This window comes from Corylus avellana, chromosome 1, assembly GCF_965113065.1.
Source record: "Corylus avellana chromosome 1, dhCorAvel1.hap1.2, whole genome shotgun sequence".
Lineage (NCBI taxonomy): Eukaryota > Viridiplantae > Streptophyta > Magnoliopsida > Fagales > Betulaceae > Corylus > Corylus avellana.
In genome coordinates, this window is record NC_142490.1 from 11,114,757 (window position 1) to 11,137,880 (window position 23,124).

The 23,124-nt window shown below is 35.2% G+C and overlaps 2 protein-coding genes across 3 annotated transcripts; both read left to right on the plus strand.

The window, feature by feature from the left end:
• Window positions 1-2,144: 2,144 nt before the first annotated feature.
• Window positions 2,145-9,692, plus strand: FZL (FZO-like protein). 2 transcript variants are annotated; one of them, XM_059581494.2, is made up of 11 exons: window positions 2,145-2,710; window positions 3,457-4,007; window positions 4,126-4,194; window positions 5,075-5,272; window positions 5,559-5,693; window positions 6,070-6,156; window positions 6,290-6,730; window positions 6,838-7,005; window positions 7,707-7,937; window positions 8,257-8,372; window positions 9,197-9,692. In XM_059581494.2, exons 1-11 carry the CDS (start codon window positions 2,218-2,220, stop codon window positions 9,477-9,479), a joined length of 2,772 nt encoding a protein of 923 aa, XP_059437477.2. In that variant the 5' UTR covers window positions 2,145-2,217; the 3' UTR covers window positions 9,480-9,692. The 2 variants fall into 2 exon arrangements, with proteins under 2 accessions (XP_059437477.2, XP_059437478.2); XM_059581495.2 differs by having other exon boundaries at window positions 5,562-5,693.
• Window positions 9,693-19,089: 9,397 nt separating this feature from the next.
• LOC132172523 (protein FANTASTIC FOUR 3-like) lies at window positions 19,090-20,155 on the plus strand. The gene has a single exon (XM_059584039.2). The coding sequence runs from the start codon at window positions 19,279-19,281 to the stop codon at window positions 20,047-20,049; it is 771 nt and encodes a 256-aa protein (XP_059440022.2). The 5' UTR covers window positions 19,090-19,278; the 3' UTR covers window positions 20,050-20,155.
• Window positions 20,156-23,124: the final 2,969 nt, after the last annotated feature.

A 23,124-nucleotide genomic window follows, 5' to 3' on the forward strand; every position in this document is an offset into this window, starting at 1 on the left:
AATATTACTTAATTGAGCCTTTTACTTACCCCTTACTTTCTTCCCCTTTTTCAGGCTTTGAGATGGTTGATATAGATGGCTGGGGCGTTACAGTAAGAGTAGCTGAGACTCTGAGAGGGGGGTTGAGGTTATCATGTGTGGTGGCTGAGCTCATTAATGAGCACTAAGAGAGAGAGAGAGAGAGAGAGCTGCATGCATTGCGTGAATGAGTGAAAGCTGAGAGTGAGAGGTAGAGGTGAGAGTTTGGGTTGAGTGAGATTAAATGAAAACAACAAAAAATAAAAAGTATACACGAGGCTAAGTGAGTCAGTGAGTGAGACTTGAGAAGGGTGAGTGTGTCTGAAGTTGTCATGTGTGTTGGGCAAATGGTTGAGCACTGAGAGTGAGAGAAAGGGCTGCTTCTGTCACTGTTGAGTGAGTCCAAGAGAGTAAGGGTGATTGAGACTCAGAGGGGGTTGAGGTCATCGTCGTGGGTTGGCTGGTGGCTGAGCCTAAGCTCAGTAAACATTGAGAGTGAGAGTCGAGAGAGTTGAGAGGCAGAGCTAAGAGTGAGGGGCTGATAATTAGAGTTGAAAAACTTCAAGGTATATATATATATATATATATATATATATATATATATATATATGCATCTCAAAACAACGTTACTTTTGGCTGATAAAAATGATGGCGTTTTAACTAATTAAGTATACAATGTTGGGTGAGTTCGAGTTGAAATACCAATTTTTTTAAACGGTGTTCGTCCTACCGAATCGACATTGTTGGAAATCGAAAAAGTCTTCCGCCTATCGGTCATTGGTGACGGGGCGGTGTCCTCACCTATTATGAGGTGTTATTTTTTCCATCCCACAAACCCCAAAAACCTTCCCTAATGAACTCTTTAAATAAAAACTAAATTTAAGGAGAAAAATTAACTTTATTAAATTTAGAGAACTACTTTCAAAATGAGTCAAACATCAAACTCTCTACATTTTTCTACTTTAGTGAAATATTATTATTTTATGAGTTTTAAACCAATCAAGAGAGACGAGGGCAAAAAATAAGCTTAAAATATTATATAACTTTACCCTTTTTGCTCTTAGAATGTAGGGAGCATCTATGACAAGAGTTAAATATAAAGTAGAGAAGAGAGCTTGTTAAATGAATATTTTCATGAATTTTTAGAGAAAAACTAAATATAAAGAAACCATTAGTGTTGCTATCGCAATTGTGCTTTTTTATTTTTATTTTTAAAAAGCTTCACTTAAGATTATTGAACCACCACATCTTTTGAGAAGACTCCTAAATTTTTAAAATTCTTAATTTCACCACTTGAACTTTTAATTTGATGCAATGTATCCCCTCCATCAAATTTTAACGTCAAGAGTGATAAAATGACCTTATAACCTTGACTTTTTTACAAAATTCTAAATTTACCTTAATTTTAAATTAAAAATTAAAAAAAAATCGAAGAGTAATTTTACCTTTTTAGTTATTTTCGTTAGAATTAACGGCTGAATCTGGCGGAGGGGAGTCAATTAAATCAAATTGAAAGTTTACAGGATTATATTGAGAGTTTTTAAAATTTAGAATTTTTTCAAGTAGTTCAATTGTTTGCACTCTAAGAGGGTGTTTGGCAAACCCCTCCGCTCACTAACCCACGACACTGTAAATTGGATTGGGCGCCGAAGACAGTCTGTAAAAGAGCAGACTGCTGCACGCTGACAGGTATGGGTTTATTGTCAAGATTTCCTATTTTACTCCTTTAGCATTGTAAACAATTCTTATTTACCATATGTGCATATTTGTCTTTTACTATGAATTGGGTTCTCCTATACAAACATGCTGTAGGTGTGCAACAGCATCATAGTCAAAGACCTTCGGTCGAGGAAAGTGTCGTGGGTCTTGAAAAAAGTGTTGTCATTTTACAAACAAGGCCTAAAGTAAAGTTTTCATTTATTTATTTATTTTGGAAACACAGCATAGTTTCTCAGTTTCTCTCTATCGCCCTCTCTTTCTTGCGTTTTTTCTTCCCTCGTTGTCGTTTAAATTCCTTGACAGCAATCTCGTTTTTTCTTGTAACGGATAAGATTACAGATAACACTACACTCCCATAACGCATTCGAAGATAAGACTCTTTCTCTAACACACACACACTGACACACACAGACGCACACACTCCACAGTCTCTCTCTCACCCACCCACACACAGAGAGTTGGAGACCCATTTCCAGTCCCATGGTACCCCTTCTCTCCGTCGAAACCCCCAAAGTCCCTCGCCTTTTTCTCACCCCGACCCCTCACCCCCTCACGCAATATACTCGCCTCAGAACCCCACCACGCCGAACCCACTTTCCCATTACCTCAATCTCCCAAAACCCATATCAGTTCCCCAATCAAAACCCTGAAAAACCACGAAAAGCCCAGCCCAGAACCCTCTTTCCCGGCGGCTACAAGCGCCCCGAGATCAAAGTCCCCGGTCTCGTCCTCCAGGTTGACCCCAACGATGTCTTGGGTCGCCAAGACGCCTTGGATTCGATTGACAAGGCCGTCGCCAAGTGGGTTCGGATTGTGCTGCTCAATGGCGGTGAAGGAAGCAGTGGTGGGAGGCTTTACGAGGCCGCGTGCTTGTTGAAGTCGGTGGTTCGGGACCGGGCGTATTTGATGATATCCGAGCGCGTTGATGTCGCGGCCGCTGTTGGTGCCAGTGGGGTTGTGCTCTCTGATCAAGGTTGTTTTTATGCTCCATATCGTTTTGGTTTTATTGGTAATGAATGGCAGAGCATTTGGTGTTTCACATGCTCTTTAAGTGTATGATGTTGAACTGTGTTTGCTAAAAGCTTGAAATTTGAATTTTGGGTAGGGCATTGTTGGTTAAGGTGCTTTGTGGAGCTGCATTATCTACTTTTGCGTGTTGTAGTGATGTTATTGGAGTTGAGTAAGGAATCTCATTGAAGAAAATAGATCAATAAAGTTTTGCTTGTACCTCTGATTGGTTATAGGCTGCCCATTTTGTTAAGATGTGGATAATTTAAGAACTAGAAAGATAACATATAAAAGCGTGAGTGCTGAATAATTGGGGTGTCATATAACCCCTACACGGCTACACCCAGGTTGGTCAATGTGAGTAGTCAGAATGCTGTTAATGTAGGATAATATGTTTTTTGTGCTTGTTTTCATCCATTCTTTTCTTTTCTTTTTCGTTTGTTTTTCCAACTGGGTGCATTGTTACTATTATAAAGGTACCTGGCTGAAGTGTCTATTTCTGAGTAGGATAATTTATTGTTAGAGTTTGTACCTTGCTCCATGGCAAATCCCAATGTTTGGATTATATTTTGAAGTTGAGCCTGCGCCACATTAGTTTAATTTTTAACCTATATGTCTCAGCCGTATTCAGTATTTCATACAGTTTCATCTTAATTGTTTACTAGGAATTGCACGATGTGTTAAGTCATGTGTTTCCCCTTTCTGTTACAGGCCTTCCTGCCATTGTGGCAAGAAACACGATGATTGATTCCAAGTCTGAATCAGTTATTCTGCCTTTGGTAGCTAAGAATGTGCAAACTGCAAATGCTGCTTTAAATGCATCTAATTCTGAAGGTGCTGATTTTCTTATATATGATATCGGTGGAGAGAAACGTGTTGATGTGGCAGTGAGGTCTGTATTTGAGAATGTCAAGATACCAATTTTTGTTGTATTTCCTTCATGTGGAGAGGACACGTTGTTTACTGAGGCATCAAATTTATTCAAACTGGGTGCTAGTGGCTTGGTGATCACTTTGGAAGGTTTGGGGTTGTTTGGTGATGATGTTTTGAGGAAATTGTTTAACACTGTCTACATGAAAAGAACACAAGATGAAGTTGAAAGCTCTATTAAGCTCAAGTTATTCAACATGGATAACGGTGTTTATGGGGAAAAAAGAGTTGCAGGCTTTGTTAAATTGGAAGACAGAGAAAAACAGATCATAGAAACAGAGAGAACAGTGTTGCTTGAAGCAATAAATGTTATCCAGAAAGCTGCTCCACTGGTGATCATTTAATTAAAACATTTGGTAGTTGAGTTATTTTTCATATGATTCTACATTTCATTCAATTTTTTATTGTTTACACCATTTTGAAACCAGAAATATTGGTTTTCAATGACAGATGGAGGAGGTTTCACTTCTCGTCGATGCAGTTTCACAAATTGATGAGCCCTTTTTACTGGTTATAGTGGTAATTGTGTGCTGACCTTCAACAAATTCTGGTTCCAGGGATATACATTGGTATTAGCTCTAAATTTCATATAAACCTTTCTCTCTTTACTTGAAAGAATGTTGAAGTTAAGCAGACTTTGTTATTCCACATGTTTATATAAGATTGTATAAGAAGTGCTGTAGTTTTTCATTCTAGAGTTAATGTGGTACTGCTTACAATGCATTTTTTGTTTTTAATTTTTAATTTTTCATATTGAAGCCTTTAAACAAATCTTAGGTTCATATTTCATTAATTCCGTTTTGTGTAGAAACTTTAAAAGCTACTCGGTGCAATGCAACCTCATCTTGACTAGATGGGTTCATTCAAATATTGTCCTAGCATACAACTTTGTCTAGGATAATATGTTTAATCAAATCAGATGTCATCATGTCTTTCTGCTATTTGCTTAATCAACATTTGTTGTTTTCTAGCATGTGTGCTTTCCTTGTTGAGCCTGGTGTTTTATTTGGTGCATATTTATCTCTTTTACTGATTTTAGTAGATGAAGCAATTATATTGCCATCTTAGTCTGTGTAATATAAGAGTTTTATTGTCTCATCATATTCACATGTTTCATTAGAAAGCTATTAACATTGAAAAATCTCTTAAAATAAGCTTGGTTTTTGTTGCTCTTTCTTTCCTTTCAATTTTTTATTATTTATTTTTTTAATCATTTAGAAGAAAGCTTCTTTTATACTAAGAGCAAAGAGTTTTTATTTTATTTTTTTATTTTTTTTTAAAGCTGAGAAAAGAGTTATATAAAGATCAATGTTTCACTTTAGAAGATTCAAGCCATAGAGTTTATCAGAATGTTGCTTTAATGTTGTCTTGAAAACTTCATATCTCTTGCTATCGCTAGGGTGAATTTAACTCTGGCAAGTCAACTGTTATTAATGCGCTTCTTGGAAGAAGATATCTCAAAGAGGGCGTTGTTCCTACGACTAATGAGATAACTTTCCTACGCTATACTGAATTGGATTCTGGTGGCGAACAACGTTGCGAAAGGCATCCAGATGGCCAATTTATGTGCTACCTCCCTGCTCCAATTCTTAAAGAAGTGAGTGAGTTGATTTTTCTACTGAAATATTTCAATATTTCAGTTAAAATAAAAGTAGTGTTTTGACTTGATCTTAACCCGATGCAATGAACATTGAAGAGGAGAAGCATTTGAATAAAGTATAGCAAAATGTAGAATAAACAAAGGACTCACAACATATGCTTATTCAACAATCCACCTGCACGTCTTGCTTACTGCATTAACTTCCTGGAAATAGATCTGAATACTAGTTTATTTTTATTATGGCTTTGCATAGTGGAACTAATTTATTTATCCCTTTCTAAAGCAGATGATCATTGTTGACACACCTGGAACTAATGTGATTCTTCAGAGGCAGCAACGCCTAACCGAGGAATTTGTGCCCCGTGCAGATTTGGTTCTTTTTGTCATATCTGCTGATCGTCCTTTAACTCAAAGCGAGGTATGATTAGTTGCACTTGTCAATGTGGTATAACTTGCTACTGAAATGTTTTTGTCTTTATGAAAAACAATGGGGATTTTAAATGCCACAGGCTCTGGCTTATAATCTTTTTGTATGCAAGTGTGATTGATTTTTGCTGGTCTGGCTGTGACGGTATTCTATCACCTGGAGAAGCCTCCAATTTCTGTTAGAAATATCATTTTCTTTGTTTTTGTTTTATCTTCATAGTGACCTTTGCTTTGGTGTATAAATTTTTACTTTAAAGATAAGGTGTTTTATCATGAATTCATATTATTTATACCTGCAAGTAATATATTAGCTGGGTATGTGTTATCAACATAGCTGATTTCATTTTGCTATTGGTATTATTTTTCAGGTTGCTTTTCTTCGTTATACTCAGCAGTGGAAGAAGAGAGTGGTGTTTGTTTTGAATAAATCTGATCTCTATCAGAATGACCAAGAGGTTTAGTCATGCATTTTGTTTGTATTGATTGTTGATTTTACCTTAGATGATCTTCTAGTGAACCTATTAAATCTACTAGAGCTCCTCAATCACCTTTCTGCACGTCCTTAACTATTTGCATGATTTGGTACAGCTTGAGGAGGCTATATCATTCATCAAAGAGAATGCTCGGAAGTTTCTAAATACTGAGCATGTTACATTATATCCTGTGTCTGCCCGATCTGCTCTCGAAGCAAAACTTTCGGCATCCTTTGACACTGAAAATGAACATGGAGAGCTATCAATGTCTGATTCTCACTGGAAAACCAGGAGCTTCTACAAACTTGAGAAGTTCCTGTATAGCTTTTTAGATGGGTCAACGAATACTGGAGTGGAGAGAATTAAGCTGAAACTTGGAACACCCATTGGAATTGCGGAACGACTACTTTCTGCTAGTGAAACTCTGGTGCGAGAGGACTGCAGATATGCCAAGCAGGATTTGGCCTCAGTAAATGATATAGTTGGTAGTGTAAAAGACTATGCTGTGAAGATGGAAAGTGAGAGCATCTCTTGGAGAAGGAAAACTTTATCCCTGGTATGCTTTTAGAAATTTAAACTCTTTCATGAGTCAGTAAGCAGTTTTGTGGTACTTTTTTCTTTAGATTGTGTTTATGAACTATACTATATTGCATGAAATTGCAGATTGATACTACAAAATCACGTGTTCTGGAGCTTATAGAAGCTACTCTTCAACTATCCAATCTTGATCTTGTTGCTTCATATGTTTTCAAAGGGGAAAAATCTGGCATAATGCCTGCCACCTCAAGGATTCAAATTGACATAATAGGTCCTGCGCTCTTAGATGCAAAAGTAAGTTAATATTTTTAACCTGTTTTTGTTTGTTATTTGTCCCAAAATGTTCTTTCTTTGTTTGTATGCTATCTTCTACCATTAACTTGGTTTTACTGGCCTAAAATCTTAGTGTTAGAATCATGCGAGTATTGCTGTCTGTGGTACATCTCAGTATGTGTGAAATGGGGGCTGCATCTTTTTAGTGTTTGCAATTTGGAGATTTACTAAAGCTTGCTTTTCTCTGCCTATAATTCTCATTATTTCAGTGCCTTGAAATGGGAGCTGCATCTTTTTGAGCATTTGCAATCGAGTAATGCTAGAAACCATATTTTTATCTGCAACTATCCCACAATGATGATGTGGTAGTCCCAACCAAACCTTGAATTAGTCCTTTTTAAAAAGCAAAATTCAAGGATTGGTTGGGACTAACATGTCGGTATTGAGATATTTGTTGGATAAAAATGTAGTTTTTAGCATTACTCTTTGAAATTTGAAAATTTACCAACAAAATTCAAGGATTAGTTGGAACTGACATGTCGGCATTTGGATAGTTGTAGGATAAAAATGTGGTTTCTAGCACTGCTCTTTAAAATTTGGAAATTTACTAAAGCTTAGTTTTCTCTACCAATAAGTCTATTCATTAATTTCGCTATCATGTTTTCCATGGAGCTAGTCTGCATTGAATTGATGTTTGTTTGTAATATATTCTTGGCATGTAGAAACTACTTGGAGAATATGTCGGGTGGCTACAATCAAGCAATGCTCACGAAGGGAGTCTGTACAAGGATTCTTTCGAAAAACGATGGCCTTCGTATATCTATCCAAATACTCAGGTGCATTTGGAGACATATGAGTCGCTGAAAAAGTTAGACAGAATCAGCTTGAGAGTGATAGAGAACTTTAGTGTCAGTGCTGCAACCAAACTGTTTGAGCAAGAAATCCGTGAAGTGGTGAGTTCAGAAGTCTTTAGGATTATGAGTGGCATTTATCATTCTTGAGCAAGAAGATGGAATTGTGTGGTGTAGTGCTGTTAGTGCCTGTTACTGAATTCTTCTTTTTTAACTCCAGAATGAAACCATTTTAATTTATTCTTAAAAGCGGATGGCATCCTGCTTCTTTTTGTAATAATTTCTTCCTTGAAGCTTCGTCACAAAAGGGCTGTCATTTTTTGGTTACTTATAGAGATTTTCTAGTGTCTGAAATTTATCTTATTTAATTGTGATTATGGTGAAATCAGCCTGATGTGAAATATTTTCCCATTGATTTCAGTTCTTGGGGACTTTTGGAGGACTAGGAGCAGCTGGTTTGTCTGCTTCTCTTCTGACATCCGTATTGCCGACTACTTTGGAAGATCTTCTTGCTCTTGGACTTTGTTCTGCTGGCGGGTAATCTTCTTCAATCTGACTCTTTTCTTTCTGCATCTCTGTGTGATTCTTGCTTATTGCCGAAGCCCTTAAGCCCAACTTTCCCGATTTTTTGGTAGTTTACGTGATTGAGATCGTTCAAGTCTATGAATTCATTATGGACAAGAAGAAAGAAAAATGTCTATGACAACATTGTTTTGACTTCACATATATCATGATTCAAAACCAAGGTAGTTGATGCGGTTTCTTAGCTAACATTTGGTTGGCTGAGGTAAGGGAGAGGAGAGAAAGTGGCCTCTCTCATTATCACTCCCTTTCTCTCCGGCACTTACACACAAACATGGAAAAGAGGCATGCATATAGACAAATTACACACAGCTTACTTGGTAGCTTGCTTTTGGTTGAGGATGGGGGGATTAGATCAAACTTTAGGTCCAAGGTTCGAAACCATTTGGTTGTAAACAACACCTTGGAGCCACACCCTTGGCAAAAGCCAGATTTAACCGATCCGATTGGTGGGGATGGATTATATGGGTTTGGTAAGTGTTTATCCTTCAGGGTGGGTATATGAAGTGGCCTTACCTTGAGGGGTTTCCTATCAATAATTAAAAAAAAAAAAAATGATATCGTACAACTAGCTGTTTATATTTATATCCCTGATGTCAAAAGCATAAAACCCTTTACTTTTCTCTGCTTGTCCGCGTTAGTGCTCTTATGTTGTCACTTCGTCATGTATATATATTTGATGGCACCGTTTTTTATCATTACAAAAGAATTGCACCCTTAAAAATATAGTTTGCATTCTTAGATTGTTCATCTGACTAAACCTTTGGTTTCTTTGGTAGGTTTTTAGTAATTTCGAATTTCCCAGCTCGTAGGCAAGGGATGCTAGATAAGGTGAGAAGGACTGCAGATGCCTTGGCCAGTGAACTTGAAGAGGCCATGCAGAAGGATCTCTTGGAAGCTATCAATAATGTTGAAAACTTTGTAAATATCGTCTCCCGGCCCTACCAAGATGCAGCACAGCATAGGCTAGACAAACTCTTAGAGATTCATCAAGAATTATCCGATGTTGAGAAAGAGATGCAAAAACTACAGAGTGAAATTCAAAATCTTCATGTTTCATGACATCAGAAGATTTTGCTGTCATCTGAGGCATTCCACCCTGTTATTGAAGGAGGTTACCTTCTCACTTCATGAATTGTTTTGGCTAAAAACTGTTGAATATAACAACAATGTATCAAAAGAGCTACAATTTCTCATTTAGTTTTCATTATTCCACTCAGCAGAGACTAAAGTTTATTCTGTTCTCTTTTATTTATATAAGTGGACCTTTGCTCACATCTTTCATCTTTCCCTTTGTACCTCTTTGAGAATCAATGTATATATTTGGTGCCAAAAATAGAAAACCTAAGCATACGCCTGCAATTGCTTAATGAGAATATTGGTGATAATAATGGGTACCAATAGTAATACAATAGTAAATAAACACTAGTGCCATTAAGTCAATAAAGTTTGCCACGGGATTAATATTATATTTATGTGTTTAACAGCCATTGGCCTCACCGCACCGTCATCAATCATCATATTTGAGTTCTCATTTTTTTTTTCATGTCAATTGGATAGAAAATAAGAAAGAAAAGGGGGCACTAAGCTGGTCAAAAGGCACAATTAAAGCCCTAAACTGATTCCATCACCTTTCTCAGTAAAGGTTTTAAAGCAGAAATAGACAGAACCAATAATTAATTAGACCTAATTTTAGGGTTTCATTTGGGGCCAGGGGGAGACAACATGATAGAAAGAAGTAAAGAGCCAAGAGGCCATTTTTCTTAGTTTGTAAGGGTCTCACTTTTTACTTGGTTAGCCCAATCTAAACATGAAAACAAAAGTAAAGGGGATTGTAAAAGCAAATTTGGTGGTTAGGGCTTGAGTGCGTACAAGAGGCACATATTCTTCTTAGCTCACTACAAACTAGCTATACCTATAATATCAACTTTCTTCCATTCAGACCGACACAGTATGTAAAGAATTAGCACAAACTGTTTACAAAAGCTTTTTTAGTCCACTTTTAAAAAGACACTTTTGCTTGGGTTTCAACATCTCCAATAGTGCCTATTTAGTATCATGGAAAACTTGTTAAAACATCAGCTAAATACGATTTAGAAACTATAATTCCCTCTGCCAACTGCTAGCATGTTATATTCTTTTCCATGTATAGTTAATAGTGATGCCACATGCATTTGTAGCTTTTTGGGTTATCAAGTTTGCAATTTAGACGTGTAATCCACCTTTGTAACTCATGATGTAGTTGATCTGTCAAGAGTAAAAATAGTCGGAGACTTGTTGAGAATTGCGGGCAGGAGAACTCTCTAATGTTTGGGTTTGTCAAGGTAAAGGGTAGAAATTGCTTCAGGAATGAGAGCAATAGTGTTTGCATAGAGAATTGTAATGTGATGATACCTGAAATGATCGTATGTCTTCTCCTTATGTATGGCGTCTACTGATGAAGTAAGGCCTTAGTCAGGTGTCGCCTGTTGATGGAGTACGACCTTGTCCAATTGTAGCGCCGAATTACAACTTATTGGTAGGTTATGGCCATAATCTTATGCTACGTTGGATCCCATGCTTGCTGCTAGTAGGATCAAATTAGAGGGAAGTTATTCTTTACGCCACATTTCCAGCGTTCTCTAAGTAGCCATTGCGCTCGCACACTAGCTTTTGTGGATTGATTGGGGCCGTGGCTTGAAATTTATGTTATCGGTCCAAATTGTGAGCCACCAAATTTGCATTATCTATTATGAGCTCAAGGTTTAAAGCCTCATAAGAATATTAAGTGCTTCTACTTCTATTTTTAGTAGCACCACAAGTATGTAATATTAATTGTTGCGCACTACATTACCAACATGTAATTTTCCTAGAAAAGCTTCAAATTGTTTGATAATTGATAATTTTCATACACTGTAACAAAATCAAGTGAACTTTTTTCTAACCCAATGGCTTTTCCATTTGATTGTGTCTCGGCATCTAATACAGAATAAATGATCCATTGGCTGGTGTTGCAGTTCAATTGCGTGATGACTTTATTTCCAAATATGGCAAAATTGGCCTCGAATTGACAACATATACAAGACCAAACACAAAAAGATAAAGAGGTTCACATTCCCATATTCTTAAAACATGTCTTCCACCTCAGCTACTTGTACTCGTCAGCAATGCCTCCTGTATTTTAAATTTTAGACTTGTATGTAAAATAATCAATTAAAGTTCTAAAAAATGTGTCCTTTTGATTCTTTAAATCAAATGTATTTTGTATTTGAGTTAAGTGCTTTCCAAATGTGCATCAATGGATAAGTATTTTGTGCTTTTTTTTTTTTTTTTTTTTCCTCCCCATCTCTCTTTCTTTATTATTTTTTTTTCCCTCTTTTTCTTTGCTGTCTGGGTTAAGAAATAAAGAAACAATAAGGAAAGAATATTTGAGTGGTGTAAAAAAGAATGGATAATCGGATGGAAAATTCATTTGAAAAGTCATCATCTAATATAGAAAAATGTAGCTTTAGCCTTTAGGTAGCAAATTTAGGTAGACATTTAGAGAATTTATTGCGGATGAGAGATGCTGGATAATTATAACCCTTTCATTTCAATGGCTTAGGGCTTCTTTTGGTGGGGGAATTACACTTCATTATTATTAATTTTTCCAAACGATAAAGATACTCTTAGTGCACGTTTGTGTAAAAGCCTGCTTTAAGTAGTATGATATTATCCGTTTTGAGCTTCAGCCTGCACGATTTTATTATTAGGTTTACCACAAAATGCCTCATACCATATAGAGAGAGCGTGTTAAAAATAAATACATCTCATTTTTCTCGACATGAGACGCCACACAAGAGGTTAGAATGGAATGACCATACATATATTATTTTGGTTGGTAACAACACATATACATATATCATCACTCGAAGTGAGCCAAAATTATTAAAATACTCAATTTTTTTTGTTTTTTTGTTTTTGTTTTTTTGTTTTTTAAAAAAATAACAAAACCTCAAAGGTGTTCACACCAATTCCGAAGCCCCTCTTGGCGAACCCCCGAGGTGTTTTAAATGCCCTCGCTTTATTATCTTAATAAATTTGATAGAAATGCTAATTAAATAATTAATTTCAAAAAAAATTTCAATCAATCTAAGTGTTTTGCTTTATTGGACGTGAAAATGGGTTGATTGGATTGGGTGGTAGCCATTATTGGAGCTTCAGTACTTTTAGCTTCACAAACCATTTCTTTCGGTCTCAACACGAAGAGTACTGCGAGCGCTACTGCCCAACAAACAAGCAAACAAAGCAAAAGATATGAGAGTTAGTGGAAGATCATTGCTTTCAATTGATTGGTTGGAACACAAAATTTGAAAGAAGAACAAAGATATTGCTCCTCCTAGGCTCCTATCATGCAAACGGACCTGTCCGGCTGGTCTTGGCATTTACTTGACCACTGACCAAAAAAGAGCAAAGGATCGTTGAGGGGTAAAAAGCGGGAAGATTTTTTATTTTTTTTATTTTTATTTTTAAAGAAAACTCACATAAACTTCTACTCGTTCTGACACTATTCCCAGAGTTTAAAAACTCTCAATTAAGGGTATCAAACTTTTAATTTTTTTCAATTACCCCATCTCAGTTAAGATTTTCTATTAAATCTTGTCAAAATTCCTAAAATACTTATTTTTTAATTAAAAAAATAAAAAAAATATTGCAAATATGTTTTTTTTTTAAAAAAAAATTTTATAAAAAAAATAAACTCGTGAATTTTTACAATTTTTTTATAATAAAAAATATGGGTATTTTGAGAACTTTGACAAGATTTAATGAAAAATCCCAACGGAATGAAGTAATTGAAAGAAATTGAAAGTTTAATACCCATAATTGAAAGTTTTTGAACTTCGATGAGTAATTTCAAAATGCGTGGAAGTTCAGAAGATTTTATGAAATTTCATATTGTTTTCTTACTTAAGACTACTAGCAGCAGCTTCTGTTTGATTTTTCTTAAGTTTAGGGCACAAAACTACTTTTTGCTTCCCTATGAAAATATATTTTACAATACATTCCCTAACATTTTCCTATACCATTATAATATTATTTTACAAAATACAAGTTCTTTACCTAACCTCACTTTTTTCACAAAAACCCAACACAATCCCCAATTAAAGACAAAGAAATGAAAGAGGAGAGATGAAAGATAAATGTTTATATTAAAATAATATATAGAGAATCATTTTTGGTTCCATACATATTGGAAAATACTGTAGCAACTCTTGAGTATTGGTTAAATGTAGGAAATCTGATTCGAGTAGGTTTTTGTAGGGTTTTTTTTTTTTTTTTGGTTGAAATTTTTCTTAAACATAAATAATGGAATGACATATAGAACATCTGCTACTAGTACTCTAAACAAATAAGAAAAGAGTTACATGGATTAAAACACAAAAAAATTAGTGAGTTTTCCAACAAAAGACCAAAAACGAAATTTATAGTGCATCACATACAACCAATTAGTAATAAATGGATAAAAAAAATACACAATCCTCTTTGCAAGGTTCACATAAAGCGGTAATAGAAACAAAAGAGTAAAAATGTTTTTTTTTAGTTTTTTTAGGTTTTTTATTTTTTTTATTTTCATGTAACTTTTTTGGTTCTTTAATTAAGTCTCAATAGAAAACCAAAACAATGGGTGCAATTTTAAAGGTTGATAATAATTGACACAAAAGTTGAGGGAGCCACTTACAAGATGCTAAAGGTAGGCTTGTTTAAATATATTAATCACCTTGTTACAAAAATATATGTATATATATATATATTAATCACCCAATGGCCTCTTCTCATTTGGTCGGCTCCTTTCTGTACTTTAAAAATGTCAGTTAATTGCAGTTAAGAACATCTAGCGAACGTCGGCTTTGAAATAAGTTATAAAAATTAAAATAATAATAATAATAATAAATAAATAAAAGAAGAGTTAGCTAGCCCTATATAATATTTCATTAAAAAAAAAAAAAAACACACCTTACCTCCAGAATTATTCACCCATTTGCACTTTTAATTCAAATATTTAAAAAGTGGTACTCTACCCCCCAAAGTAACATTGACACTTACTCCAATGAAGTACACTTTACCTCATGAAGTATTTTGCATTGACACTTTACCTCCCAAAACTTAGTTACTTCGGGGGGGTAAAGTGTCAACTCAAAATACTTCAGGGGGTAAAATGTACTATTTGGGGGCCAAGTGTCAATGTCAGATACTTTGGGAGGGATAAATTGTCACTTTTTAAACATTGAAGTTAAAAGTGCAAATGAGTGGATAGTTCTAGGGTAAAGTGTATTTTCCCCTAAAAAAATTGTTAATAAACTTTTGGTAATCTTGATTTTAAGGAAGTAATTAAGATTATCATCCTGTGGAAGACCACTCCTTAGATCATATTTGAGATTGTATTTGAAAAATAAAGCTTTTAAGTCAAAAAAACCTTTTTTTGGCAAAAACTTCAATTTTAAGTTTTTGCTAAAAGTGCGTTTTGGTAATTTTTGGACCTTTAAAAGCGCTTTCAATTTTTTTTTTAACCAAACGGGTACTTTTTTTTCTTTAAACTGACTTTTTGAGTGTTAAAACCACTTTTATACCCTCAAACTCACATCCAAACTGGCTTTTAGAGCATGTTTGAGATTGTGTTTGAGAAATAAAGCTTTTAAGTAAAAAAAAAAATGTTTTTTCAGCAAAAATTTCATTTTTAAATTTTTGCCAAAATTGCGTTTTGGCTATTTTTGGACCCTTAAAAGAGCTTTTAATTTTTTTTATAATACGAGTATTTTTTTTTTTTTCAAACAGACTTTTTGAGTGTTAAATGCACTTCTAACCCCTTTAAACACACGGCACCCAAATAAGCCCTTAGTGTTATAGTATTCTCTAGCTAGGCAGTAACACTATATATCATCCTAGGGTTTGACCGTAAAGGAATTGATCAGTCAAGGGTTGAATGGTGAGAGAAAGGATCCTTTTTGGCCAATTACTAATGATAGGAAAAAAGAAAAAGAAAAAGAAAAATCTTGAGAATCCATGCATGGTGGAAAAGCAGATGTAAAGAACATATGCATAGAGAAAGCAAGTAATCCCAGCCAAAAGCCATTTTTGAAGAGAATCGTACGTTTTATGTTCATCACTATGTTTCGTTTTCTTTTGGCAGAAACGAGCCGGTCACCTCGGTTGTCCGAGTCCCAGTCTCCCAGCAGGCAGATATTTTTTTTCTTCTTACAAAAATATAGTTTTTTAAAATAACCTTCGACGACGGCGAGGGTTAAAATGGTTTACACTTCTCGTATGGTAAATCATTTTTCGTCGCTCTCTTACACCTTCAGACGGGTAACTGTGAGAGGACTTTTTATAAGGCTTATCCACTCTATAAGATCCTTTAACAATTTCCAAATTGTACTATTTTCCTTCGCATTTTGCAGTTTCTCTTTTCTGGTACAAGACAAACACCCAAAAAAAATATTATAGTTGAAGCAAAAATATCTTACCCCGAAACTAACGAGGTTCGCGGAAGATCGTAGTTGGTTTGAAGTGATTGGTTGGAAAATGTTGCAGGTAGACAAAACTTGACAATGTAAATATCGGTCCTGTCCGTCTGGTCCCGGCGTTTATGATTTACTAGACGACCAGTGACACCAAAAACAGAGCAACGGCAATCGGGAAGATGTTAAGAATAACTGTGAAAGTATTTTGGTTCAACATACAAAAACAGAGTAGCCTCTGAATCTGCTCGTATGGAAGACAGAGCTGTACGTGTTGAATGAGTGAAGAGTCATATCTGCTGTAAACACAACAAGACAAGGGCGGCCATTCAAACTGAATTTATGAAGCGGATTTGATTGGCATTAATTGAAGAGGAGCTCATCTTTTTTTTTTTTTATTTGAATCCCTTCTTGTTTAAGTTATATTAATCAACCCAATGCCCTCTTCTCATTTGGTCGGCTCCTTTCTATGCTTTAAAAATGTCAGTTAATTACAGTTAAAGAACATCTAGCGAACGTCAGCAAAGAAATATCTTAAACCTCCTCAAAGTACAACCTTTATTGTAAATTTACCCCTTCCCAAACTACCAAATGATGTTAATGTCCCCCAAACGAAAAAAGAAAAAGAAAAAATACCCTTTATAAATTTTAAAAATTCTTCAATATTAACAAAAAAAAATTAAAAATTAAAACCTCACCCCCTCCCCAACCTTTTTTTTTTTTTTTTGTCTTTTTGTTGGCTTGGTAGAGACATTGACATTTGTTGGTACTTTAGGGGGGACATCGACATAATTGGTAGTTTTAAATAACATTGAAAATGAGGTGGTACTTTTTAAAAAAATAAAAAATAAAAGTGTTAGCCTTTTATAGGGTTTGTTTGCGAACACATTTTAGATGGTGCTTGTTACTTTTTTTAGTTGTGATGATGTGACGTAAAGATAAAAATAGTTTTAAGTGTTTGTTTATCCTTTTGTTATTTTATTAAAATAGCAACAACAAAAAAAAAAAAAATCTAAAAAGCATTGTTTAATGAGCCCATAATATTTGGTAAAAAAATGTTTAATAAACTCGTGGTAATCTTGATTTTAAGGAAGTAACATTATCATCCACTACCAAGGTTTTGTATTCTCTAGCTTAACAGGGACGGAGGAAGGGGGGACTGGCAGGGGCCAGGGCCCCCCAAATGACAAATATATTTTTTTTAAGGTAAAAACAATTTTTTTTTGGTTAATTTTTTTTTTTTTTTTTTTTTTTGCTAATGGGCCCCTGCCCATTAAATTTTTTCAGCCATGGCCCCTGCCCATTCTCAAGGTTGGCTCCGTCCCTGTGACTAGCTAGGCAGTAACACTATCATCCTAGGTTTTGACCCTAAAGCCATTGATCAGTCAAGGGTTGGAAGTAACATTATCATCCACTACCAAGGTTTTGTATTCTCTAGCTTAACAGGGACGGAGGAAGGGGGGACTGGCAGGGGCCAGGGCCCCCCAAATGACAAATATATTTTTTTTAAGGTAAAAACAATTTTTTTTTGGTTAATTTTTTTTTTTTTTTTTTTTTTTGCTAATGGGCCCCTGCCCATTAAATTTTTTCAGCCATGGCCCCTGCCCATTCTCAAGGCTGGCTCCGTCCCTGTGACTAGCTAGGCAGTAACACTATCATCCTAGGTTTTGACCCTAAAGCCATTGATCAGTCAAGGGTTGAATGGTGAGAGGATCCTTTTGAGCCAATTACTAAGAAAAAGATAGACAAATCTTGAGAATCCATGGTGGGAAAGCATATGTAAAGCACATATGTATAGAGAAAGCAAGCAATCCCAGCCAGAAGACATTTTTGAAGAGAATCGTATGTTTTATATATGTTCATCACTTTGTTTTGTTTTCTTTTTGCATAAATGAAAATTGTTGAGAAACAAGCCTATCATCTCGGTTTTCTTTTAATTTGGTAGAAATGAAAATGTAATTCATCCGTCGTTTTTTAACTTTCCATTTCTTATTTTCCTCAATATTATTGCTATTTTATTTTTATTTTTATTTTTATTTTTTTAACAAATATAAGTTGGACTCCTAACATTTACATCATACCACTATCGATGTATATAACGGCTATGAGAATCCATTTGTTAATGGTTTTTATAGGGATTTATTTTTTTGTTTTGTTTTTTTTTTTTTTTTAATGTGATATAAGTGCAAAAGTAGTTTTAAGTGTTTTGTGTTTTAGGGTGTTTGTCAGTATTTTTGTTTTAAAAAAGAAAACAAAAAAAGTCTTATAAGCTATATTTTTAACTTTCTTCTTATTTTTCTCAATGTTATATTGGCTTATTACAAATAAAAATTGAACTCTCAACCCACAATACTACACTACTACTCTCTAAGAGCATCTCTAACAATAGAAGCTAAAATATTTAGTAAGAAAGTACAAATTTCTATTTCATTTACTGCTTTTTTATTCATAAATCTAACAGATTCTCTATTTTATTTAAATATTATTTTTTAGATATTTTTTATTCTTTTCTTAACGAATAAAGGAGAAAGAAAAAAAATCAATATTTTATTGATATAGTGTGCTAACTGAATAGCCACATTTGTGTAGCACATAAGGTATTTTGGCTAGTTTGCTGGAGGAGAAAAATAGCTCATTTTAAGTAAATATAGCTAATATGAGCCATTTGACTAATATGCTAGAGATGCTCATTTCCGGCCGTAATGGTTATTTTAACTACCTAAAACACAAATTTTTTCTATTTTAACTATTACATTTTCAATATAAACTCCAAGTTATCTATTCTAATATCTACTTTATTTAAATATAATTTTTCAATGTGCTAAAGGAAGGGAGAGAAAAACCAATAGAAAAACAAAAAGTACATCATTGCCTATATATATATATATATATATATATATATTTACTCAATGTTCTACAAAGTTCATTGTAACAACATTTTACTTGTTGAAAAACTAATATGAGCCATTTAAAGCATGTGGTAGACATGATTAAGTTTTAACCCAATTTCATGTTCACCTTTCTATTCCTTTTAGCTTTGTTAACGTGTGGCAGAGTAAAGTTGCATAATTCTATTGGGCTCAAAAGTTCCTCTCCCTCTCACTCCCTCTCACTAGCTGTGTGTAGCTTCTCCTATAAATTCAACCCCATTCCTTTCACTTCTCCTTCATGTTCACTTCCTTTCTTCCCCTTCATCTTCCCCATCTCTCTCTCTCTTTCTCTCAATCCTCCCCATCTTCAGTTTCAGCTAAAATCAAAGGTGGGTTTCTTTCAAAACTCTCTTTCATCCAAATTCCACAACCTTTTCCCCCTCATAAAACTCCTCTGTTTTCATCCCCTGTTTTTTTTTTTTTTTTTTTTGGATATATTCCATTGTGAAAACCAACATGTCTGTAAGTGTTGCTGAACCGTGTGGGTGGAGTTTCCTCCAATCTTTCACCAACAACTGCAATACCACCAAAACACAAGACACTGAAAATGACAATTTATATGTACACCCTCTAGTCAAGCACTCTTCCACGAGGCTAAGCGAAGAAAGCCTTAAAATGTGCACCGAAAGCTTGGGAAGCGAGACAGGGAGTGCTGTCACTGAAAGCAGCAACGATGAATTTGCTTTCCTTTCAGGAGTCAGCGAAAATGGTCCCAACAAGCAGGCCTCGAAATCGAATAGATTTCCGGCGTCAAAGAGGATGAATCATTGCCGGAGCTTCCCGCCGCCCTTGACATCTATTAGCGGCTCAAATGGCGTGCAAGTTAAGCCGCACAGAGAAGGCGGTCGGCTTGTTCTGAAAGCCGTCACTGCCCCTTCTTCTCACGCCCTGTTTCACGCTGAGCGTGGGGATGGCAGGCTCCGGCTTCGGATGGTGGAAGACAGAGGAATTGCTGAAGAGGAGGAGGATGAGGAAGCTGTCGGAGAAACTGAAGCTGTTGAAGAAGAAGAAGAAGAAGAAGAAGAAGAAGATAGCGATGCAGGGGAGGCGGAGGAGGAGGATTGGTGTGAGGAGGAGATGGAGGGGTACAATGGGAATTTTGGGGATGAGATGGGAATGGGAGCCAAGCGTCCATGGCTAAGCAGGTGCACGGAAGGTGCGCGTGGGAACGAAGCTTTAAGGAATTGGGAGCCATTCTGGATGGCTACTTATAAGCTCTCTGTCTGAACAAAAAAATACCATAATTATGATCAGTATTTTTTGTCCTTTTTTTTTCACAATTTTTTTTTTAGTTGTTATTGTTTTCCTCGTATCTTGGATGTCGTAGAATATGTTAATGGTAGTTATTGTAGTTATTATAGTTATTGGATTTGGTCCCTCTGATCAACACCTCTCTCTCTCTCTCTCTCTCTCTCTCTTTCTCTGTGCCTTCCTATTACGTTCTGTTTGTCATTTGTCTCACTACAGATGTTCTGAAAGTCAAGTACCATGGAAGGCGAAATACCAAGTTTTATTTTTGGGCATGAGATTTATACAAGCTAATCTATACTCTCTGGCCCAGAAGGACAAATAAATCAAAGAAAAATAAAATAAAAAGAAGAAAAATAAATAAATAAAAAGAAAGAAAGAAAGACAGGCTATAAAAGTCAACAGAGTCGCATAATTACCAACTATTAGTATTTATGTACTCCTAAGGCCACCAACTACCACATTATTTAAACCACTGCCTTGTACGGAAACATAAACATCAACAATTTGATGTTTTTAAAGAATAACATTAAAAGAAAGACTTATGTTTATTTATTTATTTTGATTTAATAGTAATTTTAAAAATTAAATTAAACTTTAAGAGGATGCGAGTCTTTCTTATAGTATTATGGTCTTATAGCTCATCATGTATGACATTTTAGATGGTCGGATTGGGTATATTTCTGGGAACCTCGATTATAGCCATTACATGTCGGGAGAAGCGTTAGATTTTTCGAACCAAACGAGACGGGAGCGTATTGTATTCTTAATTTGAGTGTTGGAAAATAGATTTAGCGATTGAAAATGAAATGTAGGGGTATGATTAATAATAGAAATGATTGAGTGGCATTTCCTAGAGAAGTATTTTGGTAAAGGGATCGAAGGGCAAAGATATTGCAAGTTGCAGTATACAAACGGGAAGTACGAAGGTCCGGTAACTATCAGGCAGTAGGGCCCAAGGGAGCTCATGATACATAAGATCATCATCCATGTGCTCGCTTTTACGCTTTTTCCAGCAGTTCTCTGCAGATTCTACATGCAATATTATGGTATCAACAAGTTACAGTAGTATACTGTAACCCCCATGCCCAAGCACTGATATTTGTGTTGTGTTTTTTTACTTTTATTTTACAGAAGCTTTTACAGAAAGATTAATTAATTTCCTTTGACAATATATATGAAAGCTAAGGACATGGAGTGGGTGACATTGGGATTCCCACGAGAAGGAAAATGGTTGGTTCAACTTGGTTATGTAGGGCAGGGGGATTGGGTAACGTTCCTTAGAAGAGGAGGGCAGTGTCCAATCGTGGAGTTTGGGTATCCATACGTTAAGGTATATATATATATAGTTGTGGGTTAGGTTAGAGCGAAATGAAATTGTCAACAAGCGAGGCATCATTGTGCTTCAAACATCATGTGCTTGGAGAACCTTATTTTGAAAATTAATGTCCTTTGAGAACATATTCTGATCTTTACCATATCATGTGACCAGGAGGCAAAATCACTAATCAGCATGTCTTCCTAGTTTTATTGTCACATGGGGATTTACTATTTCATTGTCTCCATTGCTTCAGGCTTCAGCTATATATTGTTGCAATGGGTTGTACCATTAGTATATAGCAATTGCCTAATAGTACTCAAACCTGGATGCCAATGGTGCCACTATAGTTAGACTCATGTCTTCTTAATTAGTGTGTGCACGCACTCTCGCTTACCACACCCAAAATGGTAGCACATGACAATGAGACTATTGCTGAGACCTAGACAAGGATGAAGTGTGAGCGGGATGACAAGATCTACAAGGGCCACATCTGTAATGCTATGGTAGACTCGTTGTTCGATATTATCATAGCAAATTGACGGCCAAAGATGTATAAGTTGCACTCGAGGCTAAGTATCTTTTATAAGTTGCCAAAAAAGTCTTACTTGTAGCATGCTACAAGTAAGACTTTTTTGGCCTCTAAATTTATGAATTATAAAATTGTTGATACTAGACTAGTTGTTGAACAGTTTAACAAAATTCTACATATTTTGAGTTAATTTGGTCAGTAACATGAAAATGGAAGGGAAAATTGTTGTCCCATCTATCATTGACAAACTTTCTCCCTCCTAAAAAGAACAAAGGAAAATTTTGAAACACAAAGCGGAGGAAATAATTGTTGAACAGGTAGGCCAGCACTTTCAAGTTAAGGAAGATTTGAAGCTCAAAGACAATGAAGAGCAAGAAATTATGTCGTCGAAAGTGCACATGGTGGAGGAAGGTACTTCTTTTAAACAACCATATGAGTCCAAAAAGCTCAATTAGAAGAGGATTATCTTTGAAAACTAGAACTAGAACAAAAACCATGAGGAGAAAAAGAAGGGTGCTTGCTACCATTGTGGTAGGCCAAGTCACTTCGAGAAGGATTATTGATTTCTAAAGAAGAAACAACAAGCTTCTAACTTGAAAGAGAAATTTGTGCCCATGATATCCGAGATTTGTATTCTCGAGGAAGATGGTTTCTACTGAATTGACTCATGTTTACAAAGCATGTTTACAAGGATATGAATCTTTTTAAGACTTTTGAAACAGTGGAGGATAAATGTATTCTATTTAGTAAAAATTCATGCACTATTGTTGTTAAAGGCAAATGAACAATGAATTTAGAATTTACTTATGGAAAAGTTAAGACTTTGAATGATGGATATTATGTACCAAAAATTAGGAAAAACCTTGTGTTTGGAGATCTTAACAAATTTGGTTTTAAGTCAATCTTTGAGTCAGATAAGTTTGTGCTGACCAAAAGGGGTACTTTTGTTGGGAAATGCTATTTGTATGAGAAAATGTTTAAGTTGAACCTTATTAATAAAGTTGTTAATTCTTCTTATATGCTTGTCTCTTTTTCTTTATGGCATAATAGATTAAGTCATATAAAAACTAGAAGAATGTATGATATGGCAGTTTTAAATTTAGTTCATAAATTTGCAAATGACCTGGTTGATAAGTGTAGAATATCATGCAAACAAATATAACTTGAAAAACATTTCTTAAAATTGATAGATCTTCTATATTGT

Bases quoted from the DNA above. Each gene is read 5' to 3' on its own strand.
- FZL (XM_059581494.2), top strand. From the start codon at position 2,218: ATGGTACCCCTTCTCTCCGTCGAAACCCCCAAAGTCCCTCGCCTTTTT. The intron at 2,711-3,456 runs GTTGTTTTTATG...TTTCTGTTACAG, and splicing joins GGTTGTGCTCTCTGATCAAG to GCCTTCCTGCCATTGTGGCA. The intron at 5,273-5,558 runs GTGAGTGAGTTG...CCCTTTCTAAAG, and splicing joins CTGCTCCAATTCTTAAAGAA to CAGATGATCATTGTTGACAC.
- LOC132172523 (XM_059584039.2), top strand. From the start codon at position 19,279: ATGTCTGTAAGTGTTGCTGAACCGTGTGGGTGGAGTTTCCTCCAATCT.